Genomic DNA, 18,271 nt, shown 5'->3' with positions numbered 1-18,271 from the left:
CCTCGTCACTTCACAGGCCACTGTGGAGTCTGCACTTGATCAGCAATGGCTAGCTAACAGGAGCTACAACAGACAGACTTCTGTGTGTGTCTGTATTCTGGGAAGAGTTTATGTACTGTACCAAGTATCACACCCTATCTATCCTGAACTCAGAACTTTGATGCTTTACCTTGTATTCCATAATCACTGTCACTAATACTGAACACTGTCAGAAACTGACCCAGAGACTAGAACAAGGAATAAAATGTACACACCTCTTCCTATAGAAGAGTAGGATCAAGACAAATGTGGACCAGAGGTCCTTACACCTCAGGAAGCTGGACAAAGCTTCATCTGAGGTGGTGTGATACAGGTCAGACCTGCATCAACACTCATGTGGTCACAGCCTCATGGGCTGGGGGAGAAGCTCAGTACACTAGGATCAAACAGGCCGGTGGGACAAGTCCCCAACACTAAGGCTTAGTGTTCAGCAGATAAAGATGTCAGCCAAGTAGAACAAAGCTGCCCCAGCCTCAGCACCTTTCAGAGGTGCGTGGGGAGGATGGAAAAGCTTCAGAAGCCGACACTGTACCTGGCTACGGACGGTGCTGCTGGAGTGGCTGTCCTCAGACATCTGAGCATTCTGGAAGTAGGACAAGGGTGCAGGTATCTCTGTCATTGGAGCAACTGTACAGAAATACCCTTTCAAAGAAAACAGAGCCGCTTGGAATTCTGAAAAGGGAAAAAACAAAACAGAACTTCAAGCTTTAAGATTTCTTATTTTTAAACACTCTCATGAATTACATTCTGTAAAAACAAACCTTTCTCTCATGTGTTCTCCTCCAGGCCGAGCTGCCTAAGGACCTCGAAGGGTTGCCGTCACGTGATGGCTCCTGGATTAAGTATGAAATAAGATTTTACCAAACCACTCATAATTAGTCCAATCCACTCACACATTGGCAAGCCAGAAGAACTGTGTTAACTCACCACGTATGACTTTGGCTGACAGAGTTACTGCGTTGGGGTATAGCAACAAGACCTCAGACACCGCGATACTTTAACTTCAGAACCAGGTGTCACATGATTTTAGGAGAAGGTCTCAAATTTCTTTTGTTGTTATTTGTTTTGTTTTCGAGACAGAATTTCTCTGTGTAATCCTGGCTGTCCTGGAACTTGCTCTGTAGACCAGGCTGGTCTCAAACTCAGAGAAATCCACCTGCCTCTGAGGCTTTCTTGAGTGCTGGGATTAAAGGTATGCACCAGCCCCGGCTCAAACTTCTTTTTCTGGGCTGACAACTCTAAATTAATTATTGCATCTCCATAACATCTCTTGTTGGGGCTGGAGAGATGGCTCAGAGGTTAAGAGCACTGGCTGCTCTTCCAGAGGTCCTAAGTTCAATTCCCACCAACCACATGGTGGCTCACAACCATCTGTAATGGGATCTGGTGCCCTCTTCTGAATACATAATAAATAAATAGATAGATAGATAGATAGATAGATAGATAAATAAATAAATCTTAAAAAACAAAACAAACAAACAAAAACATCTTGTCTAGTGCTTTCACCTCACAATCCTCTAGCATTTCACACTACCTGATTGTCCCACCACTAACGGCTTATCATTTATAAAAGCAGAAGAAAGAGGGGGTTGGGGCCGGAGAGATGGCTCAGAGGTTAAGAGCACTAGCTGCTCTTTCCAGAGGTCCCGAGTTCAATTCGCAGCAACTACATGGTGGCTCACAACCATCTGTAATGAGATCTGGCGCCCTCTTCTGTATACATAATAAATAAATAAAATTTTAAAAGAAGAAAAAAAGAGAAGGGTGGGTGCTGACTTAGTGGTACAGTGCCTGACTGCCATGTTTGAGGCTCTGGATTCAATCCCTAAGGGTGGGGGCGGAGGTGGGGACAGAAGCAGCAGATCCAGAATTCTGTGTCTTGCTTAAGAACACACTTAGGAGGCAAAGGCAGATGATCTCAGAGATTCTAGCCCAGCCAGGGCTACACAGTGAGACCTTGTCTCAAAAACAGTAACAACAAACCACTCCAACATAGAACAGCAGTGTATCCATCCTACAGGCAGACACCCTTCATATTCCCATTTACTTTATCAGCTAATCCTTTCAGATTGACAGTTCCTTTTATAGAAAGTCTTTAGAAATATAGAAAAGATCTCTTGTATAACTAAGCAATAATCTTACCAAGATATAGTATCAAAAAATAGTATTGGGGCTGGAGAGATGGCTCAGAGGTTAAGAACACTGGCTGTTCTTTCAGAGGTCCTGAGTTCAATTCCCAGTGCCCACAAAGTGGCTCACGGCCATCTATAACGAGACCTGGTGCCACTTTCTGCCATGCAGGCAGAACACTGTATACATAATAAATAAATAAATAAATCTAAAAAAAAAAAAAAAAGCATCTAGGGTTGGGGATTTAGCTCAGTGGTAGAGCGCTTCCTTAGCTCCAGAAGAAAAGAAAAAAAAAAGTATCTAAATATCATCATAGGGGGTGAGGTTATACAGCTCAATAGCAGAGCACTTGCTAGGCCATAGGTTCAAACCCAGCACAGTAAAAATCAAAAATAAAAACTAAATATGCATAATCGACATTTTTTTCAATATCCTGTTTCATGGTCAACTTTCTTTGTTTTGTTTGTTTTTGTTTTTGAGACAGGGTTTCTCTGTGTAGCCTTGGCTGTCCTGGAACTCACTCTGTAGACCAGGCTGGCCTCGAACGATCAGCCTGCCTGAGCACGGGAATTAAAGTCGTAGAGACCACGCCTAGCTGTCAGGTTCACTTTTAACTTCAGGGTTATCTACCTTCTAAAATATATATTCCAGGCCAGGCTAGGTGACACATACCTTTAATCTCAGCACTAGGAAAGAAGCAGAAGGATGTCAGTGAGTTCAAGGCCAGCCTGCCCGGTCTACATAGCCAGACAACCAGGAATACATACATCAGAGAGATCCTATCTCAAAAAAACAAGAACAACAACAAAAATACATACTCCATCTTTTTCTCCTAGAAAAAAAATACATAAGCAGCTTTCTCCTTTAGTAAAAGTATCGGGTTCAAATTAATCCTTACTTAACTATACTCAGACAATGAAAACCATGACAAACTGCTATTCCAAGAGAGGTGTTTCCTGGGAATGCAGCACGAGGCCTCACTCATGTTAGACTAGCCCTCTACCAACCCACATCTCAGCCTTCTCATGGCAAACTTCTAACCACTTTAGGCTTTCTTTTATGTTCATCTTTCTTCTTCCTTTCATGCAAATTTTAAACAGGAAGTAAGAACATTTAATTAGTTTATTATGTTCACTTTATCCACTCATTTTCAATAAAATCAAGGGCTGGGTGTGGTGACACATGACTTGTAATCCCAACACTTAGTAGGCAAATCTCTCAAGAGTTTGATGCCAGCCTTGCCTGCATAATGAGACCCTGTCTGAAAAACAGAAACCACAAAGAAGTCAACTATTTTGACCAAGGTCATATCTGGTAAACAAAGGAATCCAAACCCACAAACAGTACACAGTCCCTGCCTAAGGCTTTTATAGCAATTCAGACTAGGTTACAGTAAACACTTTTTTGGGAGGTAGGAGGTTGAGAGAAGGTCTCACTATATACAGCTCTGACTATCCTGGAACTCAATCTATAAACCAAAGCAGCTTTGAACTCACAGATATCCACCTGCCTCTGCCTCCCGAGAACTGAGATTAAAGTGTGTGCCACCACCTCAAGGCTTACTAAGCTCATTTTTACTACTAGCAAAGCTATTGCTTAAAGTAAACAAGATCTTTAACATCAATAACTGCTTTCAGTATAAAGTGAAACCTGAGATGTCTAAAGTATTTTCCACAGACAGTCCTAGAATTTATTTTTTAAAAGGACAAGCTATGATGGAACTCTGTCATTTTAACTTTTTTTTTTTTTTTAATGCTCATGTTTAGCCATTAGAAGAAATCATACTAGAGCTCTCTCAGATAATCTTGTAAGAACCGCAATGACACAGCCATCACTTCAGCATATTCCCAATGCTATTTTTCAAAGTTCTTTCCATAATCATTATTCCATTTGACTCTCTAAAAGTTCCCATGGAGGGCTGGAGAGATGGCTCAGTGGTTAAGAGCCCTTACTGCTCTTCCAGAGGACCTGGGTTCAATTCCCAGAGCCCACATAGCAGCTCACAACTGTCTGTAACTGGAGTTCCAGGGGACCCAACACACTCACACATACATGCAGGCAAAACACCAATGCACATTTAAAAAACAAAAAAGTTCCCAAGGGGGCTGCAGAGTTGGCTCTGCATTTAAAGGGCTGATCTTGCAGAGGACCCAGGTTTGCTTCCCAGCTCCCACATGGTGGCTCATGACCATTCATAACTCCTGTTTCAGACTATCTGGTGCATTCTGACCTCCACAGGCTCCAGGCACACAGATGTACACATATTTACATACAGGCAAAACACTTACACACATAAATCTACAAAAATTTCTAAAAACAGTAAGAATTCTCTTGGAGGGCCAACTCTCTTTTGAATCCTCCACTCCCACTCCCTATTCCAGGGAGCTCTTTCTCTACCTTTCAACAAATCTCCCTTACTTGCCCTTCTCCGCCTCCCCCCCCCAAAAAAAAAAAAAACCTCACAAAGACTCTGCATTTTCATGTCACAAACAATAAGCACCTCAGCCGAAGGCAAATGGATCTGCCCATGCAAGGTTAAGAAGTAACACAACCAATCCAAGCCCAGGGGTCAGGATGCTCAACCCAGGACTCTCCTGGTCACCTGGGGAAATCACAGTGCATTGACAGAACTATCCTCAGAGGGAGTCCAGAAGCAGAAGCAGGCATGCCAGGTCAGGAGAACAGACACACACTGCTGGTACAAAGAAAGGGTAGGCTAAAACAGAGTTGATTTTGATCCAGGAACAGCTGGAAACAGTGATGGAAAAGGTCAGTGAGCCCACTGTTCAGGCAGCATGGCAGAAGACACTTGCAATTTGATAACATTCTCAGCTGAGTGATGTGAACAACAAAAGCCAGTAGCTGGGAAGTGCCCTGCATTGCAGGAGGAGGAGAGAAGGCATGCAGATCTTGGTGCTTTCCACTCTGGACACCTGCGGAAGACAGACACACTGCAGCACTTTACTGCCACCTACTTCCTTTCTCTCAGACACTGTGTGGAGACAGAGGCCAGAATAAAAGCAAAATCCCTCACTGATAGTCAGACCCTAACTACGGAGCCTGTGCTTCTGACCTTCTATATACAACTGAGACTAATCAGATTACCAGAGTGCCTTACTTGACATGGTCAGTCTGTGTATCTACAACTGAAGACAGTAGGCTTCCCCTCACCTCCTCAAATTGGACCCCATACAAACGGCTCAGAAGGTAAGGCCTGGCTGTCCTTGGCTACTATAAAAGGCCCACATTCCCTTCCAGGGACACCCCGTGTTTCTGCCCACAGTATATTTTCTTTACTAAACTTCCATATCAATTCTAATCTGGTAAACACTTTTACCCTCCGCTTTGGGCTTGTTCCTAGCACAACAACTTGGGCAGTCAGACAAAGGAAAAAGAAATCATTGTTCTGATGAGCAACTACAATTTCTATCAGACAAAGACACTAACAAGTGGGATGCAGCTCTGTGGCAGACTGCTTGCCTAGTTTGTGCAGACCCTGGTCCACCCCTAGTACTAGGGAAAACAGGCAGATAGATATACAAAGGGGAAAAAAGGGTCCCAAAACTCCGAATAATCTCTAAGCTTAGACATGCTCCACAGAAAAGTCTATGCAGGGTCTCAGTGGTTAAAGTGATTGCTGTGCAATGTGAGGACTGGAGATCAGATTCTTCAGAACCCACTTAAATACTGGGTGGGTCTAGCAGCTTGTCTCTAATTTCAGAACACAGAAAGCAGAGACTAGGTATCCCCAAAGCAAGCTCGATAGCCAGACTAGCTATATCAGTGAGCTCTGGGTTTGTTCGAGACCATACCTCAGTGAATAAGGTAGAGAGTGATCTAGAAAGAGACCAGAAATCAGCCTAGGCACACAACAAAACAGGCATGCACCCACGTACACAAACCACGTGAGGAAAGAAATAAAAAGGTCTATCTAACTAGAAACCTTCTCTATACATTAAAACTTCAAAAACATAGCAGAAGCAATGTTTAAAGTTTCAGAATAGGTTCCTAGAAGAAAATCCCATTCAAGGAAGCATCCACAGGGTTGGGGAGGTAGCTTGTTCATAGAGTACTTGCCTAGCACACACCAATCTCTGGGTTCAATCTCCATACACATAAACCAGTACGGGATTGAACATTCGTAATTCCAACACTTAGAAGAATTGTAGGCAGAAGAATTAGAAGTTCAGGGTCATCCTTGGCTACATAGTGAGTATGAAACCAGCCTGAGCTACAAGAGACCTTAATTAAAATTTAAAATTTTTTAAAGGAAAAAATATGAAAAGTACTGTCTCCCCTCTCACTGTATTCAAAGGTAACAACTAAACCTTTGAGCTCATTTCCTAATTCTTGAGATAAATGTAAACAAAACTGGCACACTACTAAAACATCTTCATGATACATAGTCATGACCTGAACACCACAGGGCGTGTGGCTTACTGTCCCTGAACCACCTGTCCAGCTTCTTTCACTTTGGAAACACTAAATTATTTCTGCTAGTCATAAATGCACTGTACTGCTAAAAGGCTTTCAAGGTGTGGGGAAATAAATAAATAAGCAAAAAGTTTTCAAGGGTCAAAGACCTCCTAATTTATATTCCTACAAAAGTGGGTAATGTTGCCATGGCCTGAAGTGAGGGTCTTATTTCTTAAGGGGGGTGGGAATCAGTACACACACACACACACACACACACACACACACACAGTATAAGCCAAAGTTTATTTAGCAATGTACATATTCCAAGGAGAGACCTGAATGGCTACAAAGAAAGGCAGGAGGAGCAGAACAGTGGGTTCTGAGCTACTGATTTTAGAGGTTTTGTGATGAATATTTATGAGGTGGTTGGCATATTCACAGTAAGGTGGGCCTTTTTAACCTCATAAAGAGACATTCTGACCCTAAGGGAACAAGAATTATCAAAATCCATCTTGTTGTTGCTGTTGTTACCACAAATCTACCTCCTTTTAGAGACTGCTGAAGGTCCCAGCTCAAAGTTGCCTGTCAAGAAAACTAAAGCTTTCTCATGAAAGTTGGGGCCAGGGTCTCACAACTGACCAACGGCCTGCACAAACAGGGATAGGGCACTTAGGCGGATTTTGGGACACAGGGACACACACACACACACACACACACACACACACACACACTTTTTTCCACTCATATCTATCTTCTACTTGTCATTTTGACAGCTGCTCCTTGATAGGCAGCCCAAATTTTGATTAGTTTTGATTTATTTATTTTGGTTGGTGGCAAGTGTTCCAGCTCTCTCCTTGGTTACTTATTTGTTTGTTTGTTTGAGACAGGGTCTCACAATGTAGCCTGGCTGGCCTGGATTCTGCTATGTAGATCAGGCTGGCCTCAAACTGACAGAGATCCTCTTGCTTCTGCCTCCTGAGTGCTGGGATTAAAAGTGTGCCCTGGTATTTATGTATTTATCCGAACAGGGTCTTACTATGCTGGAACCTGAGGTTCTCCTGCTTCCGACTCCCATGTGCTAGGATTACAAGTGTTTACCACCAATCCTGGTTCTGCTTTGGTTTCTAAAGGCTCACATTCAATAATAAATGTAAACAAACTCTAAACCATATTCTATAACTGAAAAAAAAAATCACTTAACTTAGGAATAGCCAAGATAGAGTCCTGATTTTTTAAGGTATAAAGAGTAAATCATTTCCCCAGCCCTACAAGAGCTCTTTTGAAAGTGATGGAACTAAAAAGAGCAAGGGTGGTGATGCATCTTATTAAGGGTGGTTCCCCCCCTCTTTTCATCCCACTCCACCTCTACAAGCCATCTGTGGTAGATAAAATTATTATTCAGTAAATATTCTCTCCTCCCCCCAGTACCCTCCAAGGGAAGAATGGTTAGCCTTCATATCTTCTGGTTCAGGATCCTTGGATTTAACCAACAAAGACTGAAAATATTTGGCATGTAGTTTTCCTTGTTCTTCCTTAATCAACCCAGTGTAACAATGATGTACACAGTATTTACATTATTGGATAGTCTAATGGAGAGATGATTTAAAGTATAAAAGAGGATTTGTGTACAGATTATAAGTAATAAATATATTTTTGTTTAGAATTTTTTCTACAGTACTCAGGATCAAGTGCAGGTCTCTGTACATGATTACATTCTCAGCCCCAAATACTCTACCATTTTATGTAAGGACTGGAGCCTCCTTGAATTTTGGCCTCAAAATTGGGGAAGTTCATTATCTACTCTAAGCCTTTAGGTGAGATCCTATAAAGTGCCTTTGCCAATGCACTCTTAGCTGATTGATACCGGCAGATAGATATGTGAACTATGCTTCTGCAGTTGGCCTTGTCTGCTTCTACATCTGGCATCGTATAAGACACTAGCATGGACTGCTAGTCCTTGCCCCCCAACCTGGACACCATACAAAGATGCTCAAATCAAAATGGTCCCAACCGCCTCACACATTTCCACCTTGAAGCAGAGCCTTGATGAGCTCTACCTGCTCTGAGCTGCGTGCTTAGGAGGAGGTCTGCTATGGAGACGTACTGTTGCAACTTGTTTTTAAACAATGGTAATGCTGGGTGGCTCAGAGGACGCGATGAAGATGAGCTAAAATCAGCTGAGGATTTCTTATCTCAAATCTTCAGGAGTAAACGTTTTAGAATGTAGATCTTTTCTAGATTTTGTAAAGGCAATGTGATGCAAATATATATGCTTGACAGTACTTCTAAGAGCCTTGGAATCACAAAAGTTAAATACATCGAGGTCTATTGTGAAACAGACCAACAATGTCACAGTATATTAAAACAGTATGCAGGCTCTGGGAAGAGGCCTGGTGGGTAAAAACACTGTGAAGGTAAACGGACCAGAGCTCAAATTCCCAGCACCACATAAAAGCATGCACAGCGGGGCTGGAGAGATAGTTCAGAGGTTAAGAGCACCGACTGCTCTTCCAGAGGTCCTGAGTTCAATTCCCAGCAACCACATGGTGGCTCACAACCATCTGTAATGAGATCTGATGCCCTCTTCTGTATACGTAATAAATAAATACATCTTTTTAAAAAAAAAAAAAAAAAAGGCAGGCATAGCTACTGTGCCTATAATCCCAACACTGTAGGGCAGAGCCCAGGATCCCAGGAGATGGATGGTTAGACCATCTAGCTGAAATAGCTTCAGGTTCAATAAAATAAAACTTGGCTTAAAAGATAAGGTATAGGGCCGATGAGCATTTGCTCTACACATTTGACAATCTTAATTCCATCCTCAGAACCCGTATAAATGTAGACAAGAATGATTCCACAAAGTTAGGCTTTGTATAATTGTTTGTATCACCGCACACATGATCCCAAATATGTGCAAACACACACATAATTACATTTTTAAAAATTAAAGCTGGGTGTGGGTGTGGTGGAGCATTTCTTTAGTTCTGGCAGATCTCTGTGAGCTTGAGGCTAGCCTGGTCTACATAATGAGTCCCAGGTTAGCCAGAGCTATATAGAAAGAAAGATCCTGCCTCAAAAAAACAAAACAAACAATTAAGTTTAAAAAAAAAGGGGGGGGGCTATTGAGACAGCTCAGGATATAAAGGTACTTGCCCCACAAGCCTGGAGACCTCTGTTCAATCCCCAGTACCAACATAAAGGTAGAAGGAGAGAACTCACTTCAGACTTCCACACATGCACCATGGCACCACCACCACCCCCTAACCCTGCACACAGAATAACACACACACACACACACACACACACACACACACACATTTTTAAATAAGGTTTAAGTAATAGAGAAAAACATCCAGTATCCTTCTCTGGCCTCTCATTTCCATGCATGCAGCCACTTAGATAGACAAAGACTGTAGTTTCACATATAAAGTACACAAGTGAACGCATACACAGGCCCACACAATAAGACCCTACATCGTCTTTATACACACACAGTAGGCACTGTATGTCCTATCTACCTACACAGCCTATAAATAAACTATAGACTATAATAGGTTCAGATCAGATCAGACTAATCTCATCTCATTTATTCACTCTGTCTCTGTCATCAAGGCTGGCTTCCAAATAGCTGGGACTCCAAATGCATGCCACCTGACATACCTGACAACTACAGACTCTTTCCCTCAATGTCATTTTAATTTTAATAACCCTGTAATGAAGTTATGATCATTGTGAGTCACCGTCTCAACCCTCTATGGAAATGGATAGAATACAACTAATTTTTAATTTAAAATGAATACTTACATCTAATTAACTTGTAAGCTTGTGATATTTATCATTGCCTAAATTCTTCTGCTTTTCTCAACTTAAACAAGGAACTGGACAAGGCATTAAGAAAACCAAACAAGAATTCTTCCAGCATCAAAGAGGAACTGGGTTTCTTTTACACAATGAAACACTGTGACATGTGCCTGGGATAATGTAGAATCATATATTGCTTCTGTTCACTCAAGAGCCTCCTATCTAGAGAGGAAGACAAGTTAATTTTTACACTGATTACATGTTAAAATAAAACGGTTAGCTATTCTGGATTAATAAATCATTAAAACTAATTTCACCTGTTTCTTGTAACCTTTAAAAAGGTGTCTGTTGGAACATTTAAATTTAATATGTGTGGTTCACGTTCCTTTTTCGATACAATGCTGCTCCAAATTTTCAGATTCTTCTACACCACCAGGCCTTTCATTCCAAGTGGCTGACAATACTCTCCCTCCCTGAAAGCTCCCTGCCTTACTGTGGCTCTACACTCATCCTCAGCTGCCTCCTCGTCCTTTGCCTTCCACCAGGCTCCTGGGGAGCTCCTAAGGTTCACCCAGTTCGCTCCTCCAACATCAAGCAGTAAATCTACTTAAGTGACCCATATTTACAATTTACATTTCTGACCTCAGGCCATCTTCAACCGCTGACACTTCAAAAGTGGTATTTTCAAACCACTTCCTAACTTCCTTACTTCCTTATTTCTCTCTCGTTCTCCAAACCTGAACTCAGTCAGCCTTGCGCTTGAGCTGAACTGATCTCCTGTCTTGCTGTTACTACAACACTCGTTTTTCCCAATTATATAAAAGTTACCTCACTCTCTTAGGCGCTCCAACCTCACTACCAGACGGATGGGCCTGAAGCAAACCTCTGTCCACGGCAGTACCGCATTTGAAAACGTGCAAGGTAAGAAAAAGCCAGCACTAAAGGCGCCTGCAAGTGTGGGGCATACACAAGCATCGTGACAGTTCTGGTGAAGGAACAAGCGCCATACGGCTCTCTGCCTGGCAATGGAGACACTGAGAAGCTAGCGCTGAGTGCCACTCACTTCTGGACTAGGACACACTCGGGGCAGAAGACGCGGAGTTTCACCAGTTGCTCAAGCGGACCCAGCCTAGGGCGCTTCCTCTATCTCCGGCTCCACTCCCGTCCAGAGGGCCACCCCCGACGGCAGCCACCTGCTCGGGGCCGCCGGGGAAAGCCAGCACTTCCGGACCAAAGCTCGGAGGGAGTCACTTTCAGCCTGACCGCACCGACCGGGCCCCGAGAAACCGGCCGCCCCCGTTTCCCATGCGGGGTTCCTCGGTGTCCGCCCTCGGGACCCCGCCCCTCATCCTCGAGGACGCCCGCTGCGCGGCCCGCAGGGACTCAGGCCCCGGCACCCGGCAGGGGCCAGCGGACGCAGCTGGCAGGGACCCCGTCTGTCCCTCACATCCCCGGCACGCACCTTCTCTCTCTGCGCCCGAGCGGCCGGCTCGCTGCCCAGGTTTCGCCTCAGCCGCCGCTGTTTTGTTTCCGACGAGAACTCACGGGCCACAGAGCAGGTCGTCCGAGGCCCCGCCCTAGAGGCCTCATCGGTGTCGTAACTTCCGGCCTCCGCAACGTTGGCCACGAACCCCGGAAGGGGACGGAGCTTCCGGCAGACGGCGCAGACCGTGAGGGTTGGGGGCTGCAGCTGGCCTTGCTATTTTGTAGCTACAGTGCTGGTGGTCTAAGGCGGCATGCGACCTGAGGCATCTGTGTGGCTTGAGGAGGGTCTAGTGTTCTCCCAGGCTACAAGCGATGACATTTTCCCCTTGTTTCTTGGTTGAGACTGAGATTCGTGTGTTCCCTGACTGTGTCAAACATACCATGTAGACAAAGATGGTCTTGGAAACCTCTATGCCCCATTTTGTGATGACACTTAAAACCGAACACTTCCTATTTCTTCACAGGATTTGTGCAGTTCCTCAACATGGACATAATTTACTGTTTGTGCCCTCGTAAATCAAAGCGATTGGGTGAAAGGAACCTGAGAAACTTCTGCAATATTCTAGGCTCCAAATCTGAAAGTCTTCCAAGATGCGAGCATATGATGAGCAGAAAATGTCTCCTATTTTGATTTGCTTTATGTACAACAGTTATGTCTGTAATACTAATTAATACTCAGGAGATAGGCCAGGTCAGTGAGTTAATACTGACTTCTTAACAAATTACAGAACAAACTGGGCTACACAGGGTCAAATTACCTTTTCCTATTTCCCAGAATGCCTAGTTCTAATACTAGAGCATCCATGTCCATTTTCTCCCTACAATCTCAACCATGCTTCAATACACATTTCATGCAATATTTTTTATTTAAGTCATCTTTCCCACCAGCAGAAGACAGCTGGGATGAGACATACTATACATACCTCATACAATAAACTTCTTACCCTTAGGTAGTCCCCCCCCCACTGTTCATTTATATGGGAAGAATGCGGAAAATAGTGCAATAATGAAAAAATGACACACTATTTATTAGTTGCAACGATGAAAAAAATGACACACTATTTATTAGTTGGATTGATGATTTTTCTATTGAACTGTGTAGTAGCTGAACTTTTTTTAAATTATTTTTTTCTTCCTGTGGGTATTTACACCCATTCCTAATTTGGTCACTTTAAGACTCAAGTAGGGAGCTAGGCAGTGGTGCACACCTTCAATCCCAACACTGAGAGGCAGAGGCAGGCAGATCTCGTAGAGTTCGGGGATAGCCTGGTCTACGGGGCTATCTATACAGGGAAACCCATTCTAGGAAACTAAAACAAAAAGACTCAGGGAGCTAGGCAGAGGTACACACTTTTAATCCCAGCACCAGTTCAAGGCCAACCTGGTCTACAAAGGGAGAGAGTTCCAGGACAACCCAGAGAAACTTATCTTAAAAAAAAAAAAAAAAACACCTCAAATAGGGCCAGGCATCTACATAATGAGCTCCAGGCTAGCCAAGGTTAGTGAGACCCTGTCTCAAAAATAAGAGCAATGAACAAAAGACAGAAAAAAAAAAAAAAAAAAAAAAAAAAAACAGAAAACAAAAACAAACACTTAAAGGCATGCTCTCAAATGCAAAAGATATTAAAATTTTATGTTATAAACCAAAAGCAGAAAACTGCAAAGTCACTGACATAAAAACCTTCATTCTGTAGTCAAGACATTCATACAGAATGTTTGTCAAAAACAAGCCTCTCAAACATTGGATTATTTTTTGGAATTGAGGATCGAATCCAGGGCCTACTGTTTTTTGAGGCAGGGTTTCTCTGTGTAGCTTTGCGCCTTTCCTGGAACTCACTTGGTAGCCCAGGCTGGCCTCGAACTCACAGAGATCTGCCTGGCTCTGCTGGGATTAAAGGTGTGAGCCACCACCGCCCAGCATGACAAACTTTTTAAAGAACATTCATCCTCAGGGTCGGGCTGGGGTAGAGCCTAGAATGTCTGCACTGTCCTAGGGCACTATTTTGAAAGGTTAGTGTGATGTTTACTAGAACATATTTTACATAGCTAATTATTTTTCTCAAATATCACCATACTTATACACTTGTAACCCAGCCCTTTGGATTGCAATGGAAGGAAGCAGCCTGGGAGACAGTAACTTCTATGACAGCCTGAACTAGATTGGGAAGCTATCCATCTCAAAAAACATAACAAAATGGCTATTCTCTTTAAAAGCTCCTTTAAAGAAAAATATGTTGCCTCTGTCAGGATAAAACAATGTACAAATGTCTGAAAAGTCTTATTCCATTAAGTGTAACCCATGGATCAATTGGCTAGTATCACCTGGGAATTATAAAATTACATTATCTACCCTACTACATAGGCATTTTCACAGATAAGACAAAGGTGCCCCTGAAAATGTGAGAAAAATTAGTCTCAAACATTTTAAGTACTCTTTTTCCTAATACATTTAAATTTTATTTTGGGGTCAAATGAGGAAAAAGAATTTTAGTTTTAAGACCTTCATGTATTTTGTAACTTGAATGAGCAATGCCAACCAGCATAAAACATTAACACGAATGTATAAGTCTGAATGATTTAAAACAAGCTATAATGGCAAAACTTGACTTAAAGTATATTAAACTATTAATTTAACCACCTTTTTTGTTTTTATGCCACCCGCATGATCATCCCAGCTCTACTGAAATGTATGATTTGACAGTGAGGTGCTATGCAGTATAGGTATATATTCCTAAATGCTTCAGGTAAACATGTCTAGTTTTACAGGTAGCTGAGAGACTAGGTAAAGTCATCTACTTGAATAAAACTTCATGGTAACATTAGCGAAACAAAAACCTAACATAAGGTCAAAACAAATGTTCAATGTGTTTAGAAGACAGAGAAACAAAATAAACTACCTAAACAATGCCTTGGGCTGGTCATGGGATAAATATGATAAAATGCTAATAAATTTCTAATTGGAAGGGTGATCTGTATGAGCTTTCCCTTGAGAAACCAAAATTAAAATATATTCAAAACTATGTAGAGATATCCATGGAGGATAGCTTCATCCAAAATAAGGTAAATACTGTCTCTTTGATCTTCTGATACCATAAACATTCATTTAAAAACTTCAGCTCAGTTACAGGTTTTTTTCTAGTATATGCACTACACAATTGTAACATAATGCCATTTATTTATAAGACTCAAAGAAAGCATCTCCAAGATCAAATATATACATTTTTAATAACTGAAATATTTACATAATGAAGCCATGTCAAGGTTCAACATTAACAATGTTTTGGATGTCCTCAAGATGTTAAAAAAAAAAAAAAAAGAAAAAGAAAATAAAAACTTAGTAACTCAAGCTCACAGTTACATTATCCTAACAAGTCAGTTTTTACCTTTTAATAAACAAACATGGCAACAGCTGCACCTTATTTGTTACAAGAACTGTTTAGAACTTGGTATTTTCAAATAAATTTTGTCCCCTGGCGATCTTCTGAATTACTAATATATTCCAAGGATTTCTCTAAACATGTCATCAATATATTTAAAGTATGATGACCAGTAATAAAAATTTATGGGCAAGAAACTGCCATGAATGATGGATGTATCTTTGGAAGAAAAGATGTAAACAGTTAACTACCATGGTGAATTACTATTTTGTTTTGTCAAAATCTCTTTTGTAAACTTACCTTATTTACTTATTTATTGGTGCTAGGGACAGAACCCAGGCCCTCTTTCATACTAAGCATAGTACGCTCTCCCACTGAGGTACCCCTGGTCATTTGTTTTAAAGAAGGTGGGCTCCTCCCCTCCCTTATACTTTTGGAATTAATTTTGTTATATTAAAAGGAATACACTCAAATTAAACGAAGACAAGTAAGTATTGAGTAAATGCTCCAGAATTTAAGAATCTGCTTCAATTCTGAGCCATCAAGTTGGAGGAAGAGATAAGACTATGATGCATCTTCCTACTCACAGAGATCATCAGAGAAACACAAATCTGGTTTATCAGACTGTTGCTCACTGCAGAATACCACGCTCTGGGAAACTCCCACCGTAATTTTACTAGTTACTTGGGTTGGCACAATACCACTTTTCCTTTATGAGTCCTTGGTGAATTACAAAATGTTTAAGGGAGCCCACCAAAGGAAATTTAAAAAGACTTCTACACAGACATTCACATGGACACATCAACACAGAGATACATTAGGAATGACTGTCTGCTAGTTTTTGCACTCTAATTTTAAACTCCATGCCTTTACAAGGGCTTGCCATTTCTGATCAGGGGAGTGAGATGAGATGGTAATTGGTATGACTAGTATTAAAATTATTCATGTTGGTGCCTATACAGTACAGTTTTAATATTAGGTGGAATCCTGCAAAAGAATTAGGGAGTCATTTCAATATTTACAAGGAACAAATCAGCAGAACAAGATTACATGAGATAGGCTGTGTACAGTAGCTGCAGCTTATAAAACACCAGCAATTTGTACCTGGTGAGTATAAAGAGAACCAGGGATTTAGAGGACTTTACAACCAAGTGCGTACACAGGGCACCAACAACTTAGAGGACAAAAGAATTCACATTTTCTACATTAAAAAAAAAAAATTACAGATCTCACAAATGTCTTTGAAGACACAGAAAATTCAAAGTTCTTTGAAGGGTGTGAAAGAAGAAATCTGAAATGTAACTCTGAATGTAAAAAGAGTTTTACTTCACAAGACCAATTTTCTTGGCTTCTGTTTCATATATCAATAATCTCCACATTTTGACTATAAAAACTTCTGCTTCTTCATCTAGTACCTAGAAGACAAAAGACAGTAACACATATAAAAATAATTAGTGGTATGTCAAATTGACAGTAACATACAAAAAAATTCTTAACCATCAATCAACATAATGACCTAAAGAAAAATTGTCCAGTATGAAAAATAATTTAAAAATTAAGTTACCAAAAGAAAGATGATTCAGCCAAATCCCATGACTTAATAAATAGTAATTCTATTGTACTTTTGTTTACTGGTTTAATTTTGAGACACAAAGCCCAGGCTAGACCTAAACTTCAATGAAAACAAGGTTGAGCTTCTGTTTCCACATTTTCCAAGTGTTGGGATTACAGCCATATGGCACCACTCTTGCCTTCAATAAAACTTTTTAGGGGTTGGGGATTTAGTTCAGTGGTAGAGCACTTGCCTAGCAAGCGCAAGGCCCTGGGTTCGATCCTCAGCTTCAAAAAAAAAAAATTATGGACTGGGGAGATGGCTCAGAGGTTAAGAGCACTGGCTGTTCTTCCAGAGGTCCTGAGTTCAATTCCCAGCAACCACATGGTGGCTAACAACCATCTGTAATGAGATCTGGTGCACTCTTCTGGCGTGCAGGCATACATACAGGCAGAACATTGTATACATAACAAATAACTAAGTCTTTAAAAAAAAAAAAAAAAAAAAGAAAAACTTTTTGGATACAACTTTTATTTCGATGTTAATTTTATAGACAATACATTGATATATGTCTGGCCAAACTACTTCTTAAGTAAAGCAAAAGGTTGCCATAAAGAATAATTTATGAAGAACTTAAATATACAATTATGGCTTTTTTTTTTTTTCCTTTTTTTTTTTGGTTTTTCGAGGCAGGGTTTCTCTGTTAGCTTTGCGACTTTCCTGGAACTCACTTGGTAGCCCAGGCTGGCCTCGAACTCACAGAGATCTGCCTGGCTCTGCCTCCTGAGTGCTGGGATTACAGGCGTGTGCCACCACCGCCTGGCACAATTATGTATCTTAATAGAGTAATTTTATGTATCCCAAACCAGACTTATCATCTTACCTAACATTTAGCAAGTGCTTATTATGTGACATTGAATTAAGCATTGCATGAGAATTTACTACGGTCTCTAGAATGCAGTAAACAGGATTAAGTGACTACAGATGCCACCTGATACAAGAATACTGGCTATCTTTTCCTACTGTTAAATGAAGAAAGCAGGCTATTTTCCTATCTACTTAGGATTTAATTACTACATAATGTTTAGCCTACAGACAAAGGCTCTGCCCCAGGGCTGCCGTTAACAGTAACGGAAGGCCTTACTTCCTCAAAGGCACCAGGGGACACTCTAGGCTATCACTTCTTGAGTGGAAGGCAACTCCTCCTAGTAAAACCAGGTTCACATTTTTACCATCTATTACAAGTGTCCTTGGCTGAATCACTTTAAGCTCACTAAGCCTTGGTTCCCTTACATATAAAATGTAAGACATTTTGCTACATCATACCAGTAGCACTACTGTGGGAATCAAAATTAATAACTGCAAGTGATTACTTGTTACATGGTGATCAGCAAATGCTCAAAAGCTGCTAGAAGCCCCCACCCCCTTTTTTGAGTTGAGGATTGAACCCAGTGCTAGGTAAGCACTCTAC

At 41.4% G+C, this 18,271-nt stretch overlaps 2 protein-coding genes across 6 annotated transcripts in view; both read right to left on the bottom strand.

Annotated features, from left to right (window-relative positions):
• Psen1 (presenilin 1) overlaps window positions 1-11,970 on the bottom strand; it is a 43,449-nt gene extending 31,479 nt beyond the window's left edge. For both annotated transcript variants that reach the window (XM_036206117.1, XM_036206118.1), the window contains exons 1-3: window positions 11,849-11,970; window positions 801-872; window positions 572-711 (exon numbers count right to left, since the gene is read on the bottom strand). In XM_036206117.1, the coding sequence (XP_036062010.1) occupies window positions 572-658 (87 nt within the window). In that variant the 5' untranslated portion in view covers window positions 659-711; window positions 801-872; window positions 11,849-11,970. The remainder of the gene's footprint in view (window positions 1-571; window positions 712-800; window positions 873-11,848) is intronic.
• A 3,059-nt stretch (window positions 11,971-15,029) lies between these two features.
• Window positions 15,030-18,271, bottom strand: part of Rbm25 (RNA binding motif protein 25) — a 43,066-nt gene continuing 39,824 nt past the window's right edge. For all 4 annotated transcript variants that reach the window (XM_036205673.1, XM_036205676.1, XM_036205674.1 and 1 more), the window contains one exon: window positions 15,030-16,663. In XM_036205673.1, coding sequence (XP_036061566.1) covers window positions 16,571-16,663 — 93 coding nt within the window. In that variant the 3' untranslated portion in view covers window positions 15,030-16,570. The remainder of the gene's footprint in view (window positions 16,664-18,271) is intronic.

The sequence above is a fragment of the Onychomys torridus genome, chromosome 14, assembly GCF_903995425.1.
Source record: "Onychomys torridus chromosome 14, mOncTor1.1, whole genome shotgun sequence".
NCBI lineage: Eukaryota > Metazoa > Chordata > Mammalia > Rodentia > Cricetidae > Onychomys > Onychomys torridus.
Note: the sequence above shows the minus strand (reverse complement) of the source record. Positions and strands in the feature narration are given on the sequence as shown.